Here is an 18930-nt window from a genome sequence, read left to right on the forward strand (position 1 = left end):
CATGGACCAGCTGAGAGGTCAGGACTAGTGAACATCCAGACACGTGCTAAGTGCCTAAATGTGTTCATAGGAACATAGTATGAAGTCTTTCCTTTTAATTTCCTTATAATTCTATTTCCGCTTTTGAGTTAGAAACAGCTTCATCTAGGTAATCACTATTCTCTTCATTCTTGTAGAAAAGATGAAGCCTGATAGCCCTGATCAGTTCTCTTCCTCATACAAGTGTCAGTTCAGTTTAGATCCCACATTTAATACTGGAGAGATACTAGCTAATTTTACCTTCCCATTAGAAAATAGATGGGAAAATTCAGTGCTGATTACTTATCAGTCAGTGTTTCACAGGCAAAAGATGAGCTATACTTTAGTTTCCCCTTGTGCAAAATAATACTGCCATGTAGGGGTAGTTTATGGAGCGCTGCTCAATTTCCTGGCAAGTTTTGAAGTTTGGGCATCTATTTTTGTTCATACTGGGTGGAAGACAAGTCCTTGCAAGAATTTCACAAAACAGAACTCTCTCCAGCCACCCAAATTCTGATCAAAAAGAGCATCCTGATCTTTTCCTGAAGTTCATATGAGGTGTGATAAATCCTGCACTTAAACTGCTGTTAACGCTGAGACATCCGTATGAAATGTTTTAATGTTGATGGAATGGTATATTTCAGTGACGTGTATGTTCTTCAAAGTAATCAGGATTCTTGCAGAATTCCTGAGTGCTTGAATGCATCTGATTTTGCAGTCTACTATTGTTTTTCTCATGGAGGTTATATGTAAAATTGCTTTTTGATACATAGTACAGCTGTTGAAAGTTTAGTGATCTTTTGGTATGGGTCAACTTAAGCCATTATACCTTGCAGACAGTTCATAACTCCTAGACAAAAGCTAAATACTACTTTATCCAAAGTTCTTAGATGTGGCCATGGCTTGGATCAGAAACTCCCTTGTTTGGTCTAGAGGCAGACCTGAATGTGGGCTGATCCAGCGCAAAATCTTGCTGCCCAGATTCTGAGATCGTATGAACAACAGACTTTGCCTGTAGTGAATAATTAAACAAATGAGCCTAATGTTCCCTGCCTCTGTTGGTTTTGGCTTATTAATTGTGTGTGTGATCCCGTGGCCCATACTTCATGCTACGTGTTCACTGCAAAGAGCAGCCCCCTCCCTGGCATCGTGTCGCACTGCCTCCTGCTTTGTTCTCCACCACTGAACAAACACAGTATTTCTAATGTATTTAGTTTAACACCCCTGCATAAGCAGGCTCAGGATTAGACCTTCTGTTTATAAGACGAGGTTTAAAGCAAGTTTGTTTTCTCTGCTTAATCCAGATTAATAAAAGATTTGCATTTTGTGTCATTCTTTATTAACTATAAAGTCCATTAGGATATATTGCTTGCTGTGTGGTTGCATAGACACTGCAACAATACTCTTTGATTGTGAACTCAGATATAAGGACATTCTTTATAATTGAGTGCAATGAATTCTCTAATTGCTTTAACATGATGCATCAGTTTTGTCATACTTTTAAACTCAGTTGATGTATTGACTCTGTCTTGAGAATTATCAGCTGTATTAAACCTTGATTTAGAAACAGTATAGGGCAGGCATAATCATTTATTGGTCATAAATGGTAATTGCCTGTTTCAAAATAACAATTTATATCCATACACTGATATTAGTGTTGATGTTGCATTACTTTTACCTGAATATTCAAGCTGTTCTTTGCTTTGCTTGAGCTTTGTAACAAGGTAACTCTTAGCAGTGTTTCACAACTGTTTGTTTGTTGTTTGTTTTTTTTTTTCTTTTGAGGCTGAACTCTGCTGTCATGGAATCTGATTGCAAATCTCCCTTGAACATGGATCTGAGAGTGTGCCATAAAAAGAGAAAGCAATCTTTCTACGTAATAAAATCATAATAAAGTGCGTTTGTGCTTTTTTTGCAGTCATGCCTGGGTTTGGAACAAATATGACCCCATCAATGAAAGTATTCTAAGCTGGTTTTGACTACTAGAAACCAAAAGATGGACTATCTATTAATCTGAATACCACAGAACAAAATGGTAGTTAATGTTGCAGGTATGAATTCCAGTCTCCTTCTGAGAAGGAAACAAAGTGTGTATTATTAGGGGGTTGTATGCTGTGTTGTTGGCTGTCACTCCTTTCCCCCTCACCATAGACATACACAGATTTTTGCAGTACTAGTCCTTCACAGATTTTGACTGTTGCTTTGATTTTTGGTACATAGCCAGTTCAAGTTAAAATGAGGACAGAAAGAAGGGAAGGATGTCTGTGATATTTCAAGGATTTTTAAAATCAAAGTAGATACCCAGATTCAGACTAGTTCAAAGAGCTACAAAGGACTGTCACTGATTCTGCAGCCTGAACTGCTGAATGTCAGGCAGCCCTTTATCAACCGCCTGGCCTATCCATTACTTTCCTCCCCGGCAACATACTAATTCATATTAAACCTGTGCGTTGTGCAAGTGTCATGTTTCATCATTCGGGTAAGTCCAGGAATGACCAGACCCCAGCAGCGTATGGTGCTGGGAGTGGAGATGTTGGAGTCGCCTTTACTGCTGATGCAGAGCTGAGAAGGAGCTGAATGGTAGATGGTCCATAAGCCAGATTTGTGTATCCCTCTGGGAATCAGGACTTTCCCCCCTCTTTATCTAGGTCCCAGCTGAACATCATTGCAGACCCACTATCGTTCTCTCTAACAGGAAAGCTGTCTGCTGTCCTCCTCTGCCATCTGTGCTTCATCCATATTCCTACATGTCTTATTCTAGCTGCGGCCTCATTAACTTTCAATACTTGCAGCCTAACACGGCTTACGCAGGGGCTTGAAAGGAGAGGTAGGGCAAGGTCATGTTCTGAATCTTGATTAAATGGTCTGTTTGAACCCAGAGGCCTTGAGCGAAAATTCCTCTTGCTGCTCCTTATCTCAGCAGAGATCTACAGGTTATCTGCACTGTTCCAGCAGTGTTCAGCAGTTAAGGGGGGGAAAATCAGACTGAAAGCTTTTCATACAGATAAAACTGAGAAGTACCTTTGTACAATGGAGCAATAACAAGCAGAGGGCAGCACTTCGATGCAAAGCACTTCAATGCAAAGGAGATCATCCTTCCAATCAGAGGACATTTGCAGTATTAATTGAGAATCAGTTCATAAATTATTTTGTAAAATACTGTTTCATGGTAAGGAGAAGGTGTCCTCTGTCTTCCTAAAATAGAAAGGAGGAAATCATGTCACATTAAAGTACAGATTTTAGTGCCTTCTGATTTAGCAGTTCAAGTGATAAACTGTATATGCTGATATCCAGAAGAATTTTAGGATTATGACAAAGTAAAACAGCTTCTCCAGGAGGGGTTCTTTTATGGATTAAAAATTCTGTGAATGTATTATAAACATCAGATGTTACTTTCACAAGTGAGATCTTCTATGCATATGAAGTGCTCAGCTGGGTTAGATTTTGTTATCACTCTTGTTAGGAGATGAGTTTTGGCATGACCAGTGTTACAAGCATTTCCCCTGTGTTTATTTCAAATCTTCTGTAGTTCACTAGAATAAAAGACCTCCAGTGGAAAAACAAAACAAACAAACAAACAACAACAACAACAACAAAAACAGGTCAAAGGTTTAGACACAGAATGCATTAAAAGTTTTCTAATACTGAATCCCTGCCCAAGGTGAGGAGGAAGATGTCTGTCCTCGTGCCAGTGCCTGTCCTAGGTGAGGGCTGTGGTTGAACGCTTGGAGAAGAGCCTCTCTGTTGGAACCATCCAGCACTGTAGATCCATTTGAGGAAACTGTTGGAGAAGCGTGGCCTCTTTCCGTCTTTACCTAACAGTTCAAGGAGACAAACAAGCAACCTCTCTGTGGGGTTTCTACTCATTTGTTTTCTTTATCACTTAGTGGAAGTCCAGAGGACTAAGCTGAAAAGTAAAATCAAAAGGCAAACTCCTTAATGACTGGTGTCAAGTGGCACAGGTCCAGAGATTGGGCCTGCAAGCTTTAACCAGTGGAGAAGTTTTCTACCCTTCTGGAGCACCTAGGGATGCCTTCATGTTTCTTCGAGGCAAGAGAAGTAGGCATTTTCTGAGATGCAAGCAACAAACTCAGGCTACAGCCCAGGTAGAAAACTTTTTAAATTAGCAAAATAGAAACCAGCTCACTGGTCTGAAGGCAACAGGATTCTTGTCCCATTCAGCTCTTAAGCAGATTTTAACCTAGAATCCTAATCAGGAATATTTTGTAAATTATCAAAAATCCAGATAGACACCTGCAGTCTGAGAGAGACATTTAATTGTTCCCATAAGCATGGGGTCTGCACGAGTTCTGTTTGCTTATGGATACAAATATTTATGATCAAATTTACATTCATACTGAATTACACAAGAGAGATGAGGTAAGACTAGTCTTTCTGACAAATTATTCAGAAACCTTAAAATACGTAATGTGTATCTGCTATACATTGGAATAATCAGTATGCATCTGGTACATTTTCTTATTAGGTTTTATATTATTGTGCCTATTCCAGGAAAATATCATGATTTTACTGTGAAGTTAGATGAGACTCCTGCTCTGTGTACACCAGGGGCCTGAAAGGCAATAAATAAATAAATAAATAAATATATTTGGAAGCATAAAGAATAGGATGAAAACTAATACAGAAAATATTACAATGGCTTTATGGAGATAGTTTCTCTTTTCTCCTACAATTCCCTGTCCAATTTTCATCAGCCCTCTCCTAGAAATATAAACCAAAAATACAGCATGTTCAGAGATGGATTAAAAAATAGCAGAGGAATGTAAAACTTCCATGTGAAAAGAGGAGGAAAATATTAGATGTGTTCATATTACAGAGGAAGTGTAAAATGAAAAATAAATTGATAAAACTATTTAAAACAATGAGTGCTGTGAAAAGGAAAAAAAATAAGTATTAAGATCTATACAGTTATCTTGTAATACAAGCCTTCAAGAAAATTGAAAATAGGGGCATTCCAAATGGAAGGAATGCTTTAAAAATACATATTTAGCCTGTTGAACTCAGTGCTGCGGGACAGTGGTGAGGTCAAGTAGATGCTGGCACTCAAGAAAGGAGTGAATGTTTACACTGATAAGAACATCTGAACTTGGGAAAGTACATAAAGAAGAAAATTTACAACCAGAACTGTTGTGGAGTATACAAAATCATCTGTAAATAGGGACTATCACAGAAATTGTATGCATGAATTACTTTGCAATTTCTTACAATGTAGTTTCATGCTCTCCGCTCTGGGATAGGTAGTATCAGTTACTGAATAAAACTAATATTCTGCTGATTTAACAGTTCCCCCCAAATTGTTTATAATCTTGTGTTTGCAAAATTAGTAACAAGTAATTTTGCATTGAGGATGTTTATATCAGCACAGGACTTTTTACGTCAAGGTAAATAATGCTGGAGTATCTCAAGTCACTTCAAATGTTTATATTAATTGACATGAACACTCCCCCCTGTTTCTTCAAGTTACAAATATTTATTTTTGGTCAAAGCTTGGAATACACTTGTGTGTGTACACGCTGACTGGGAAAAAACATTTTAAGTAGAATGATAATTACCTGCTAACTGACATAAGATGCAGAAGTCTGACCATGAAAACAAGTTTTAAGTCCCCGCAGAAGCTCATTTTGTTGACATAAAGACAGATAAACTATCAAGCGCGTGTTTGAGCATTTGTTGTCTTTTCCCATAAACGCTTTTCCCTTGAAACATGTTTATTTTAACTTTCATATTTTCTAGATCAATTTGCATTAAGTGAGCATCCGCAATTCAAAGTGGATACCTATTATGAAATCACAAGGTATTTTTTTCCTCCAAAGTTTATCTTATGGAAGTCACCAAGACAAAGCTCAGTACTACGCTAGTTATGAAATATAAAGAAATGTGATAACATGTACCTATTCAGTAGGTTAGTGCTGATGGTAAGATAGAAATTAAAGCAAATTTCAGACGCTCAAGTTTCAAAACAGTTGCTGTTTCCCTCAAGAAAAGGCTATTCTTACTTATATTAGAATATACTTAAAAAATATACTAGCAAATGGCTATCACACTCCCTGCTGTTGGCTCTTGAATGTCCTTCTTGCTTGTGTCTTGTCTAATGTAGACTGGAGAAAAAAAAAAGAAAAAAAAAAAAAGTAACAATGGCTACAGCATTTCTGTATGTTCCTTTATTCCCATTTCCTCTTCTCATTAGTCCTTAAATAACAGAAACTTTTTGGACAAATGGGTATGAAACACAAGCTTTTTGGCTTAGAACCATGTTTCTTTAAAGAAAGTTAAGACCAGTGACAGATTCCATCTGAAAATATCATTTCCTTGCAAAGTAATGTAAGCCTTGTTAGTCACTAAACCACATACACCAGTAAATGTAGTCAATGTCAATGTCTCAATGTCTTGCACTTTCCAAGAAAGGCCAATTAGCTGAGTTTTATGGTAAGATCTCGTGCTGGCGCAAACCATTACATTTGACAAAATCAATGCCAATTTATATTGAAATCCAAAAGCTTTTTTTTTTTAAAAAAAAATGCTGATTCATTTATTCATTTGCTCTTTTAAAATTGGTAAGTGGGATATTCTTTATCTTACTGAAATGTAATTATCAACTTCCATTGTTGAGCCAGAAAAAATCAGTTCTAATGATGTTGTCAGATGACTACTGGGCAGGAAATGAGTGAACTTATTTATTTATTTATTTATTCATTTATTTATTTATTTTGGAGTCCTTACAGAATTTGCTATACCAGGACAGACAACTGGTCCATCATAGCCTCATCTTGCTTCTGGAAGTAGCCTTTGCCTCACATTCTCTGAAGACCAAGTTCTGCAACCCCCTGCAATCACTGCATTGTTACCCTTTAGTGTACAGCTTGCATCACAGAAATAATTGGAAAATGAAGAAAGACTATCTCCATCTACACCTTTCCCTAAAATGAACTTGTCAAAATGGATCAAATGGCTTCTCAACTCAGAAGTCAAATTGTATTAGAATATATGATAGTATATTTTCAGTAAACTCAAAATGAGGAAATGTTTATAGCCAACTCTTCCAACAATGTTCTTGCAGCGTAGAATCAGACCTTGCTTCCAGTTTTCTCTGCAGTCAATTCAGTGACTTTCTGAGTTGCAGCACACTCTGCAGACTTCCCTCTGCTCCCTAGCAGGTTTTCTTTCCAGCACTTCAGCATCCTAATTCAGTTGTCCCTCCATCTAAGCACGAGCTGTTGGTTCTGAGGTCTGTCCTGTGACCCTCACCATCCTGTCCAAGCCGTGCAACCTCATCCTCATCAGCCAGTTACAGGAAAGTGGTAACATTCATATTGTCAGGAGGAACCCACCTGGCTTCTTATTTTTTAAGAGAGGATAATAGAAAACAGTCAGGAAATCCATAAAGAACACAGCACAGTGCTCTTCTTGCTCAGTCAATGACAGGACAACGGCGAATGGTTTTAAACTAAAAGAGGGGAGATTTACATTAGAGGTGAGGAGGAAAGTCTTCACTCAGAGGGGGGTGAGGCACTGGCACAGGTTTCCCAGAGAAGCTGTGGATGCCCCATCCCTGGAGGTGTTCAAGGCCAGGTTAGATGAGACCCTGGGCAACCTGATCTAGTGGGTGGCATCCCTGCCTATGGCAAGGGGTTTGGAACTAGGTGATCTTTGAGGTCCCTTCCAACACAAGACATTCTATGATAGTGATGAAAGAAGAGGATTTTGATCTGTATTTTAGTTGACTGTGATTTTAATAGCCCGCTCTGGAGAATCATCCGTCATTCAAAAATCCCATGTGGTTCTGGCTTTGTAGCACTACAAATGGTAAAAAATAGGTCTTAAGGGATGCTTGTTTGTTCCCATTGTGTCTCATCTATGTCCTTAAGATACCTTAGCCACCTTTGTGGCCTCACTGACATCCACAAGCTTGAGAGCTTGAGCAGTTACAATTAACTGGAACTTGATGAAGCATGGACAGTCCTTGGTTTGAGGTTAATGAGTAAACAGCAGGAATCATTCCCTCTACAGTCAGAGAAAATGGCTGTGAACACATATACATGCTTTAATGGATGCAAAATCGATTATTTTCAGAATAAATTTTACTTTACAACTTCGTATGTCACATGCCTTTTCTTTCTGAGAAAGAATCAGGACTGACTAGCAGAGGAGGGCAGTTTCTCTAAGCTCACCCACCCCCTCATTTTTTGAGGAGCTAACAAGTGAAGGAATCCAGTGACTTGAAGAATGAGGGAAGAGGACCTCATAAGTAAGCCCTGTAAATGCCCCTATAGAAAACTGCGAGTGCAATGATAAAATCAATGACTTTTTCAGTCTCGATGCATGCATTTCCTTCTTTTCTTCACAGGCTGGTGTTATCTGCAGAACATCCATCCAGCCTAAGCTGAAGTTGCTGGCAGCTGCACTTTTAATGTGCAGTGTTCATAAAGGTTTTGAACTCCAGTCGCAGGCAACCTGGACTTGGGCAGACAGCAGTGGTGGTTACTTTTGACTTAGTCTCCATTTTATCTGGTAACACTCCATCCATAAAATGGGGGTAAAATTACTTCCACCCTGCAGAGGAGTGCTGTGCATATGTATTAATAAATAGTTGTGAAGCATTCATCTGTTATAGTCCTGAGCACTGGAGGAAATCTCTTGAGGAAATTAGCTCTGTCAACAGAACAGGGTTTAAGTAGCATGCAGTGATTAAAGCAGGAGAAGGCCTTGAGCATGAAACAGTGAAAGTGAAATAAAATGTCTGTGCATATGAATTAAACCCCCTTGCCTATGGGCTCAAGGAGGCAGGAGTGCTGTGAGAGACTGCAAGTGTGCTGTACTAAATGGCATTGTGCAATGTGCCCACCACACAAACCTTATTTTTCCACCCTTTCATCAGTGGCAATATCTTCCAGAACTGGCTACCTAAGGGAAAGAACTTGCACAGGAGACAGGGAACTCCATGGCATCACCGTCAGAACATCCAACGGGTTCCAACATCCTGAGACAGCATGATCCATGGAAAAATATAGCAGTTGTTTTTTCCCAGTTTGTGCAGGATATTCAGATATCTATGACCTAGTGATTTTGGAAATGTACGCCTTGAATTCATCTTCACCACTAATATACAGTATTAGCCATTTTTAGTAATATAGACTATTGCTTCCTTTACATTATCAGCCAGCCATGACATGAGAACAATTTTCAGTAACAATCAACTGATTTTGTATGTGTTACGCGGCAATTAAAGCTTGATTCAGACCACTGACAAACTTCTGTACCATAATAAGTCCTTACCTCCCAAATAAGAAGTTTTCTGTTAGTTGTCTTTATTATTCCCCGCAGAAGACATTTTCTGTGATTCAGTCATATGAAACCCATTGCAACGAGTAGAAAACCACCTTCTGTCAAAAAAAAAAAAATCATATTAGTATTGTATCCCTGAACTACCACTCCTCAGTTTCCCCATCTGTAGGGTGAGAATAAGCAGGCAAAATTTAATGATAACAAAGTGCTTTGAGATCTGTGGATGAAGGAGGCTGAAATCCACAGTATTATTCTTGGTCTCGTGACAGACTAGATTTCACTTACACTCCATATTTTGAAAAGTGTGTTATGTTATTTGCCTGTCCACTTTAACAATGACAATAAATCATTTCCACACTTCACTAAGAGAACTAAGTTTTATTTATAGATTATAGTGCGGATAAGGCAGAAATACTGTTCCCATCACTACAGTAAAGGATCTGTCAGCACTTTCATTAGCACACTTTAATTCCAGTGGTTTACAAGCCCATTTTGATTACCATTACCAAATAGACTGCTTTTTTCAGCTGTATTAATGTTAAGCGAATAAATCATGGAAGCTAAAATTACTTTTGTTCTCCCACAACTAAAGTCGGCTTGAAGTTGAAAAATGAAATTTGGAGAGCAGTTCCATTTGTCCAACAGAAAGAGAATAAGAAGCTGAAGAAACAGTTGTTTCACATGCTCATGTTGTAATTTCACAATTGTGCATTTTAGATCTGTATTAACACGATGATATACCGGAGAAACTAACATTCCTGTGGAGCTACTCCAATTGCTCAGATACCTAGCATCTTTAAAAAAAACAACGACTGCTTAAAAACCTATTTACGTTGTTTCTGGGTGGTCCTTGGGTTACAGAACACGCTTTCAATAACTTTCCATCAAACATATACTTTTTTATTTTTTAATAAAAAAGAGGAAATTAAAGACAAAAAAATGTGTTATTTTAACATTCAGGTTTCAACAATAATGAAATTCAAAGTTAAGCTTGACACACCATTTTAACTCATTCAACAATGTATTTTTAAGAAATGCCAATAATGGGATGAGTTAAGAAGAATAAATCAGCCCTGAATGAAAACTCCTAAGTTATGTTTCATTCCTAAAAGAATGTGTGTGCATGAAGGATTTCCCTCTTATGTTTTTGTAATAAGAACTTGGGAGCTTAGAACTGTGAACTTTATTTGATCATGCACAACCTTTATTTTTTTGGAAAGTGCTTGTGAGATGGACTCGGGGACCCCAAGGTCAGCAATTAATAGAGCTTGCCTTGGTTGCCTGCCTCAAAAAAGGGACTCACTCTTCCATGATACCTCCAAAGGCATAGGGACCGCAGCCTGGACTTTGCTGAGGTTTCCCCAGAGGTTCTGAATGCCCCAGATGATTTTGTTCAGCGTGACCAAGAAAAACAATCTTGCCCTCTGAGAAGGCCTTATCTTCTGTGAAGAGAAATGCAGTGAGACAACCACATACACTGTTCCTGTCACGTCCCTAATTGTCTTTCCAGATGCAATGCCTGTCTTGCCTCATGCTGCGTACCACTGACTGACAGACAGACAGTATCTTACTGTTTGGTTGCATTTTACTGTGTGCTAAGTTCTTTTAAAAGCCATCTATATTCATTCAAAAGGCTGCAGATGGACAGCAAGGAGGAAAGCTGGCTTGTGAAGAATATCCAGAAAGGTGGGAAATCATTCAGAAGTGGAACTTTTTTGATGTATCTCTCCTGCTACAGGCACATACACACACAGACCTTGTAATGCTATTCTGTTTTGTGTTTCCTCTGTATTAATTGAAATTCTAACAAAACCTAGCTTCTGGAATTCGAAGGTCGGTAGTGTTTTGGGGACATTTACAATAAGGAAAAAGTATAGGTAGATGTGACTCAAAGCTCTGGCCAATTCAGGATCCTTTCATGTTTGCATTCTCTATTTTCTTTTCCAGCAGTCTGGTCATATGAAGCATCTCCACTGGCCACTTTGTATCTGGACATACAACTGAAGATCATGACACACAATGTCTAATTCTTCCTTATGTGATTTATAGTCTGTGGCTAGCTGTTTTGATGTTGAACCATCCGATTTCTATTGGCTACAAGGATTGTACTCATCCTTTGCTTTTGTTTTCTGATATTGGAGGAAAGATAGCTGATGATGTTGCATAGGAACTATATAAAAACTTGGATTCTATGATTTATCTAAAATTGTCCTCCAAGTATTAATGCCTCTGTACCAAGCTAAGTGCCACGTATTAATTCAGTAAAAGTCAGGATTAATCCAATGAATGGCAATCTTACATCACCCAGTATTGATCACTGATTAGCAGCAAATGTACTGACCTGTTTTATGAAAATGAAAGTTTAATATAAGTGGCACTTGAGTAAATTATAATTAACAAAAACAAAATATACTGGTTACATTGGGACAGAAATATACAATATAAATAGGCAGACAGATTTGCATTAATACTGTTTTATCTAGAATCTAAATATACAGTACTGAAGCAGATGCAAAAGTATATTTTTTAAAAATGGAGTTTTAGATTGCTGGGGTACAAAACTCAAAACCAAGACTTCACTGAATGTAGCTTTTGATGGTGCATGAGGGTCAAAACAGAGAGGTGATAATGAGAAATGGGCTGAGACAACCCTTGTGCCCTTTTTCTTGTCCAAGCTGAGGAAGAATTAGAAAAAGAAGTGTGTAACACATTGGCTGTGAAAGTTCTGAAACAGCAAAGTGGGTTCTGAGTTTCAAATATTTGTTGATTTTAGTCATCTGTGTGCTTTTTCCTGAAAATATGCATAACTGTAGGCAAAACCAAATCATGACAAGTCACTCCTGAGAATATCAGAACCAGTGGGTCAGACTGTGTGCAGGCAGAAATCCCCTTTCGTCCCAGGGCTGACAAATATTCCCAACCCAGTAATCATTTTGGGCAGGAAACAGTTGCTTCATCCGTATATTATGATCTAGAGGTCATGCTTTCTTGCTCAAGACGCTTCATTTCTGTGACAAATCCCCCCGTTTCTCACAGCAGTACAGTTCCCGTCCTGCAGCCCCCTCCACATAGGATGAAAAGGCAGGCAGTGGTGAATCACGGCCATAAAGCTTGGCGTACCCGGGAGTGCTGACAGACATCAGGCCCATGCTCGGTGCGTGGAAACGCAGCCAGTCCTCTGGTACAGTGAGATCCTCCTTGCTGAGCCTGCAGCTTGCTTCAGGTCCCTTCTTCTGATGCCTGTGCCTGTAGAAAAGAAGAGCAGGTCATGTTCACCACAGGCAAGGTTGCAGATCTATTTGGGCACACGCAGAAGGCTCAAGGAGGAGGCTGCCATTCTGTGTGCTCTGGGGGCTGCACGCCGGGTGCTTCAGCTCAGTCCTTTCCCTGAGAGAAGAAACAGGCTGGAGTGATGGAAAATGGGGCACAATACAAAGCCTTTTTTTAGAGTTGTCTTTTTGGGATGTGGGGGAAACAGCCTGGGCTGTGCGTTGGCTGATCAGCCAAATAACCCCCCGATATATACAACTGCAATAATTAGGAGGGGTTTTGTATACATCCGGAGAAAAACACCCGACCCACTTGACACCCAGGCTGCAAGCCGGTTCCGTTATTCGGTGGCAAAGAAGGCATTATTTCCATTTTCCCCTCTTGACCCGGATCAACACCCCACAGCCAACTGGGGTGACCTGTCCACCAGCTCCCCCCGTCCCTCCCGGCCATTTGCAGCCCCTCTCGGGGGGGGGGGGGGGGGGGGCAAGCCAGGAGGCCCCCCTTCCCCTTCCCCCTCGGCTCGGGGGGATCCCGGGCGGCGAAGGAGGGCGAGGAGGAGGACGAGAAGGAGGAGGAGGAAGGGGCCGGCCGCGATCCTTGAGGCGGCGGCCGCGGGGGGGAGCTCGCCGCCCTGCGCTGCCTGCGGCAGCCCCGCTGCCCGCTCGGCGTGCTGCGGCCGGGCACGGGGGAGCTGCTGCCGCCGCCCCCGCTCTGCCCGCGGCTCCTCCTCCTCCTCCTCCTCCTCCTCCTCCTCCTCCTCCTCCTCCGCCGGCCCGAAGCGCTCCCGCACTCCGTCTCCCGGCGGGGAAGGGGCCATGGGCCGCCTCCCCGGGGCGCGGCGGCGGCTGTGAGGCGGGCGGGGAGCCGGGCACGCAGCGCCCAGCCGCCGGAGCGCGGCCGCGCCATGGCCACGCTGCTCTGCCGGGTGCAGTTCCTGGACGACACCGACCCCTTCAACAGCACCAACTTCCCCGAGCCCACCCGGCCGCCCCTCTACACCTTCCGCCAGGACATCCCGCTCGGCACCCAGCTGCCCGGCGTGCACCGCCTGCTCCGCGCCCCGCACAAGGTAACGCAGCGCTGCGGGGACCGGGGGCTCGCCTCGGGACGAGGGCGGCCCCAAAACTCCGGGCCCCGGCCCCGTGGGGTGCCTCTGGCAGCTGAAGGGGGTGGTTTGGGGACGGCAGAGCCCTGTGGGGCTCTGCGGGCCCGGCGGCTGCAGCAGGGGCTGTGGTGGCTTCAGTGCTGTGGTGGCTTCAGCGCTGCAGGCTGGTGCTGGTGGCAGCCGCTGTCAGCTCTCACCTGCAGCCTCCTACGTGCTGGCAGCCTCAATCCTGCCCTTTATGGCAGGCATCACCCGTGAATTTTCAGGTTTTGTGACAATGCCGTCGACTGGCGGAGTAATAACATCTTTCCTTATCAACCTTACCTCTGCACGTTTGTTCTGCAGCGTGTGCTGGAGGCAAAAAGGCAAAGACGTTCACTTCTTTCATTTCTTTCTTCTCCCCAAGAAAACAGAAGTTGTAAAACTTCTATTTGCTCTCTGATGAAGTGGGAGGAAAATGCTCTCTTAACATCACTTGTTGCGCTGTATCTTCCTCTTGGGAGCCTGCGGGAGGATGACAAAGGGCTGTGTGTGCTCTTTGATTTAAGGATATCCAAAGCCCAATGAAAGTATTTCAGAGAAAAGCTCTCGGAGCAGACAGAAGTTTTGCATTTGTAGGACAGTTTCTTGCATAATAGTTGCCAAGGATACAGCATCCAGAGAGCAGAGCGCTGCCTAACGCACAAAAACTTTGTAAGTTCGTGGTGCTCTGGGTCAATGCTGTTTTCATGTGCTCAGTAGTCCCTCATTCAGAGACTGGTCCCATTGTTTCCGAGGGAGGCTTTTTTTGGAGTCAGAGCTAATTAAAAGAAGGACAGGGCAGATTCTGACACCTAATAAAGGGAATAAAAAGACCGTTTTTATCTGAATTTACAGCTAATTCAACCTAATTTCCAAGAGGATTCCACTGTGTTGTGCTTTGCTTTTACTTTCCATTCAATGCTGCCCTTGCACTTTTTTTATAACTCTTTACTAGCCAAAAAAACACAGGGTTTTTGTGTTTTAGGAGCCACCCCAAATTCAGGATCGTTTCTATACATTTATCTTCTACCTGCATTTCAGCGTACAGTGTGTTTCTGAAGTTTACTTCATGTTTGGAGAGTGGATTTACAGTCTTTGGATGAAAGATGGCAGAAGTCCCTCGAGGTGCTACTGGAAGCTAGCTGCTCGGCTAGAGGCAGCACCCATCCCGGTGGCTTGTTAATCTGAGGCTCTGGCTATTGCAAACGTTTGTTTCTGCTGGTTTAATTATGGGTAGGCTCATGGGAATCTGCTTACGTGGTTAAAGTTACCTTGGTGTTTGTAGAATCAGGGCCTATTTCTGGGGTGCCTTAATTGTGTCTCTTGGTGTTCCCTTGGCTTTTACTAGGGGGAAGAAAAAAGTTGATACTTGTTTACCTTTAGTAGATGTACGTAAAGCTTAATTCTTTGTGAGCACTTGCAGTTAGAGCAGCCGTGCTGTATTCATCATTAGACCTTGTGTGTGTGGTTTTGTAAACCTACAGATTTGTGTCGCTTCTTAAGGAAAGGCTTTCCACTTTTGTTTATAGTGGAGGAGATATTTTTTTTTTCTGAAGCTTTTCCTTCAGGCTGTATTCACCGGGTCTCGAGGAGGTCACCACGTTAGTTGACCGAGCAGGGCTTTTCCCCAGTTGTCCTCAAGTTTGCCCTGATCTCTGTGATCTCAGAGGAATGCATCTGTCAAAGCAGAGTGTAGCTTGAAACTCAGTTGTCAGTTCAATTTGATGTATTTGAGGCTTGATTGATTAATTAATTACTTTGAAAATCAGCGAGTTAATGGATTAACGGTCCATTTGGTGTCTTGATGGTGACTAGCGTGAAATATCTTGAAACAGACATAGGTGCGTATAGCTGAAATAGGTAGTAACACTGATGTCTAAATCATCCTGAAATCTTCTAAGCTGTTGGCCTTCTTGCTGACGAGTTCTGCAGGTGAATGATCAATGCTTTTTTCCTTTCATCAGTTTTTAAGTTATCAGATTTTGACTTAGATGAATATCGACTTATTCTTTGGAAGCGAGGTGCCTTCAGATCATCGCTTTGTACATCTGCGTGCCTGTGTGTGACTCTGCGGGGTTGTAACTGGTGGTGACAACAGTATTTTTACAGCTAGTAAGAAAGTAACTTGTGTATTTCAAGTCACTGTAAACTGTACATTATAATAAATTATTAAGAATGCCCCCTAAAATTCAAATGAAAAAGCCTTTGACATACTGAGCTGTTAAAGAATCACGCTATTGGCTTTTTTGTAACCAACAAATGTTAGAGTTTGGCTCCAAAGAGCAGTTCAGTTCTTTGGAAAGAAAACCAACGTATGAAATCAAGAGGTGTATTTCTTCTTCTCTGTAAACTTACAAATATATTTGAGTTTGGAAGCAAGTCTAGAACTGTAAAGTGTCTTCTGAGACTATGGTGTCTGGCAATGCCTTTGGATCCTCGTGGAGGAGTGCACTGAAGTTGGATGGCCAAGATCTGGGAGCACTGGCTGGGATGGGATGTACCACCCTATATGTGGATGAGGTGAAGCACTGCAGCTGGGAAAGCTGAAAAGGAAAAGATTCTATAATCCTTCTTCTCTTTTTCCCCCTTGGATTTAGATGCCTGATTGTAACCTCCTCCTTTTTTCCCTCTTTTCCTGCTTCTGTATGTGCACACGCCTTTCCCTACGGCCGTACCTTTGGATGAAGCAGCTCACCGTGTGTGGTGTTGCATTCAGCCCTGCCTCGTGCACCCGGTAGGTGTTCCCAGGGCACGCGTGCCGAACTGAATTCCACGGTGCGCTGCCTTCAGGAACGCTTGCCTGCTGTGTCTCACGAGGTTTACGATGCTTTGATAGGGGGTTTCACAGAGACGGTGACTCATGGAGATGCAATCGAGTGCCACAAATTCTGTCATACTATTTCTGGTTATGTCTAAAAGCTCTTGTTGAGAAACTAAGCCATGCTACAGAGTTTTTATGGGTTGCTTGTGTCGGTTTGGTTGCCAAAGGTGCTATTTTACCGCATTGTTTCAGAGTATTTTATGTCTCTCTTTCTCACTGTCCCTGGTATTAATGAGAGCTGGATCTAGTCTGGACTCTGAATTCAGATGTCCCTTTTGCCCATTTCTGTGAACCTTGGGAAAATTCAGAACTGGATCTAAATTTGTGGCTTGGGCCCCATGCCAATAACGTTCTTTGAATCTAATTCGGTACTTTGGGTTTGTTGGTTTTGAATTGCTTTGAGTTACTTGATACCTCTGACTTGCTGACACAGGGTCATTCAGGAGAGTGGATATATATACATGGCCAATGTCAAGTGGTATGCTTTTTTTAGAGATCTTCTGAACTTATTCATATAATTATAGCATGCTGAGTATGTTGCCATATTTCGTTTTCACATCCCACCATACTGCTCAGTGTTAGGACAGCTCTGTGAGAAGTACATGTTCGTAGTAGTATAGGAAATCACACTGTTTAATTTATAAATAAAATGTAATTGAAATACTTTGTACAACAGCGGAAAACCAAGAAATCTCATGGTGCATATGGTGTACTGGTTGTCGTGGTGGAAAGGGGGAAGATACAATGCCATAAGGATTATGGGCTTGACGTCTTGTTCCCCCTGAAAGAAGCTGAGGCAACTTCTCTTCCAAGAGTTTGTAAGTGGGAGCAGCGTCATTCAAGAAATAGTGGGATGAGGAAATAAATCCAGTCGGCGCAACAGGGCTCTGGGAGTTTCATTCATAAAGAAGCCATCCGGATTTCCATCTTTAACTGCTGCGATTTAACCCTAGATTAAAAGCCCCGGTTGACCCTGGGGCGTGGTGTGGTGCAAACCGATAGCAGGGACTGTTCCACCAGGTCATGTCCTGGCATGGGGCTCAGCCCTGGCACTGAACTCAATGCCAGGAGGTATCATCCTGGTTTTCTGAGAGCGAAAAACGTATAAACTGGCTCCTTCTCCCTAGGTTTCCTTGAAGCACGGCGGCATTAAGTGCCTTGGAGCATAGAGGCTATGCAGAAGGATAAAAAGGATGGTTTGGATCCTGATCCTGCTGGATACGGGAGTAAATAAAGCTGCTGTTCTCTGAAGAAAAAGTGTTAGGGTTGGCCATTATGCTTCTCCCAGGAGGTGAAGAATAGAAGAGAGAAGCTGCGACAGTATTGTACCTTGGAAAATGAACCCACAGGCAAGGGAAGCTGGCTGATGTCTGCAAGTATCACTGTTAAGGACTGGGATGGGGTGGTTGAGGAATGTGTTAGTCAAGGGCTGTCAAGATGCTTGGGTCGTTCAAATTCTCCCTGAGGCTGCTGAACATTAGCCCTTTCTCATCCTTCTAGAGATGAGGGGATTTAATAGAGCAGTTATTTCCAACAGGTTTTAAAGTTTTCTGGATTTAACCAAGTATTTCTGGAGTTTACAAAATCTCATACTTCAAGGGATTGACCCTGGAGTGGTCATGTATGTGTGAATTTCCTGGGGAAGCATTTACAAGGGCAAACGAGGGAAAATCAAGCTCTGTCTTTTGACTTGAGAGCATGAACCGCATCAGAGCCCTTTACGAAACATGCTGCTCTGAAGGAGCACAAACGTGAAAAGCTGCCCAGCCTCTGGCAGCTTGCTGTCTTAGGCAGTACGGGCCTTCACAGAGGCAAAGTTCCCACTACAGCACGTACAAATTAGCTGTAAAACGCTGGATTTTATCTCAGGCAGTTTAATGTCGTTGAAGTTCTTGCAATGTTCTTTTGACAAGTTGTAGCTTGGACAAGTTATAGCTCAGTTTGGTTGCAGTTCAGTTCGGTTGTTTGATTTAGGCTTGGGAAGTGTGTTGTAAAAGCAGTGGACCAGACCTGTCTGCAAGGTCAAAGGTCTCAGCTTGACATTTCTCTCTTGCAGGTCTCTTAGCTTAGCTGCTAATAGCTCAAGAGTCTTCGTGGTTTTAACAATGATGGGAATGAACATGATGTCAGCTAGGTAGGTTTTGAAGTAGTTTGATTTTGAAACATGCAGTGTCTGGAAGCTCGTATCACCGTGTATTTACTGGACGCTTGTAGTCAAACAAGGGAGGTGGAGAGGAAGGAGATAGGCGTTGCTTTCATAATTCCCCAAGTCTTGTCCTTGCAGTTACAGATTTCAAACTTGTTGTAGATGCATCCATTCTTCCAAACTTTTCTGGAAGTGCTCTGTGAGGATTGCTAACTACTTCAGTAAGCGAGAGACTAAGAAGAC

At 42.0% G+C, this 18930-nt stretch overlaps 1 protein-coding gene across 4 annotated transcripts in view; it reads left to right on the forward strand.

The window, feature by feature from the left end:
* The first annotated feature begins 13377 nt into the window (after window positions 1-13377).
* FHOD3 (formin homology 2 domain containing 3) overlaps window positions 13378-18930 on the forward strand; it is a 399093-nt gene continuing 393540 nt past the window's right edge. For all 4 annotated transcript variants that reach the window (XM_050708607.1, XM_035550471.2, XM_050708606.1 and 1 more), the window contains exon 1: window positions 13378-13663. In XM_050708607.1, coding sequence (XP_050564564.1) covers window positions 13499-13663 — 165 coding nt within the window. In that variant the 5' untranslated portion in view covers window positions 13378-13498. The remainder of the gene's footprint in view (window positions 13664-18930) is intronic.

This window comes from Cygnus atratus, chromosome 2, assembly GCF_013377495.2.
Source record: "Cygnus atratus isolate AKBS03 ecotype Queensland, Australia chromosome 2, CAtr_DNAZoo_HiC_assembly, whole genome shotgun sequence".
In the NCBI taxonomy this organism is placed as follows: Eukaryota; Metazoa; Chordata; class Aves; order Anseriformes; family Anatidae; genus Cygnus; species Cygnus atratus.